The sequence below is a fragment of the Saprolegnia diclina genome (assembly GCF_000281045.1).
Source record: "Saprolegnia diclina VS20 unplaced genomic scaffold supercont1.17, whole genome shotgun sequence".
Taxonomy (NCBI): Eukaryota; Oomycota; class Saprolegniomycetes; order Saprolegniales; family Saprolegniaceae; genus Saprolegnia; species Saprolegnia diclina.
Window position 1 is genome coordinate 77,377 of NW_008246084.1, and position 1,489 is coordinate 78,865.

At 55.0% G+C, this 1,489-nt stretch overlaps 1 protein-coding gene across 1 annotated transcript in view; it reads right to left on the bottom strand.

Moving 5' to 3' along the window:
- Positions 1-1,023, bottom strand: part of SDRG_06208 (hypothetical protein) — a gene marked incomplete at both ends in the record, with an annotated part of 2,806 nt that extends 1,783 nt beyond the window's left edge. The window contains 7 exons of the mRNA XM_008611973.1: positions 80-178; positions 230-328; positions 374-505; positions 553-651; positions 712-810; positions 858-947; positions 994-1,023. Coding sequence (XP_008610195.1) covers positions 80-178; positions 230-328; positions 374-505; positions 553-651; positions 712-810; positions 858-947; positions 994-1,023 — 648 coding nt within the window. The remainder of the gene's footprint in view (positions 1-79; positions 179-229; positions 329-373; positions 506-552; positions 652-711; positions 811-857; positions 948-993) is intronic.
- Between the last annotated feature and the right edge of the window lie 466 nt (positions 1,024-1,489).

Sequence of the window (1,489 nt, forward strand, 5' to 3'; positions counted from 1 at the left end):
TGTTCTCGATCGCGATGACCTGCGCCGTCAAGCTCTAGAGGACTATGAAGAGCGGTCGCAGAGGTTGAAGGAAAGAGACCTGGTGCCGATCATCGAGGCTGGCGCCAGCATCGAGCAAGAGTCGCACGATCGACTCGTGGCCGCCGCGCACTGCGGCCGTCAGCGCCGTTTGGCCACTCTACACATCGGGTATGTGAGCAAAGGATTCAGCTGATCGAGTAGATGGTACGCTGTCCGACGCGTGGACATTTGCGTTGGCACGGAGCAGCACGCGGCAAACCTCTTCGTGTCCAATCAGAGCCGCCGCAAAGAGAGAGGTCGACCCGCCCTAGGCCAAGCTAAGTGACGCATAGAGCAAAGAACACTGTGGTACCAAGAGCTGGACATCCCAGTCCACAAAGCTTGCGTTTACGCACTTGTCGACGTCGGCCCCAGCGTCCAGAAGAATTTGCACCGTTGTGCGATGACCACGACGTGACGCAGCACACAGTGGACTGTCGTCATCCTACGCACGATACGAGTTTGTATTTTGTAGAACACATGACCCCGTACGTTGGCTGCTTGATTCACGGCGGCGTTAGCTTCGAGGAGCATCTTGACAATGACGTCGTGCGCTTGAATTGCAGCAGTGAAAAGCGGCGTCGCTCCAGTCTACATCATCGTCGACATTTGAGCCAACATCGAAATGCGCAACGAGCCAAAGGAGATTACGTCGTTAGCTTGGTTCACAGCGGCGTTGGCGCCGAGGAGCGTCTTGACGACAGCGTCGTGACCGTTCTGCGCAGCAACGAAGAGCGGCGTCGCTGCATCCTACGCAATAGGACATGTCTTGGTGCCGTTGAGCGTGTCCAAGGCACCTTGGTATAGTTGACGTCGGCGCCTTCCTTGAGCAGGTGCTGGACGTCGTCGATGCGACCATCAAACGCAGCACTAAACAGCTGAGCGCCCTACACCACACATGGCAACCCACAGCATCCAGCGCCGTCGTTGTACCAAAGACGATCCAAAGAGAAGCGCCCACATGAAGCTCCACTCAATCAATGCATCAATTTGCCAATCGTGTCTGATCAAATCAGACACCTGAATACAAACAGTATAAAACACCTATCAGTAGCACAGAAACCACACATGAGACATTTTCATGAAAGTGTTTTATACTGTTTGATACAGATGTCACCCATCCGGAAGCCTTGTCCGGTTCTGCACCTCGGGAAGCAGTTGATCTCCAGTACAATGCACGCAACATCATGAACATACATACATCTAGGTCACCACGGAGTTGAGCCTCGCCAGGACCACTTTTGTGGCGGCACCAGTATGGAGCCCAACCACAGTCGCCATCTCGACGTCCTTCAATCGCAAGATACTTACGACAGGCGGTGCGGGCGAGTGTGCCGAGCGCACGGTGCTCACAGTGACCCATCGGCTCAATCCTGACGTCGGACCGCGTCCTTATCTTGGAGCACGGACGTTTGGCCGAAATGGGACC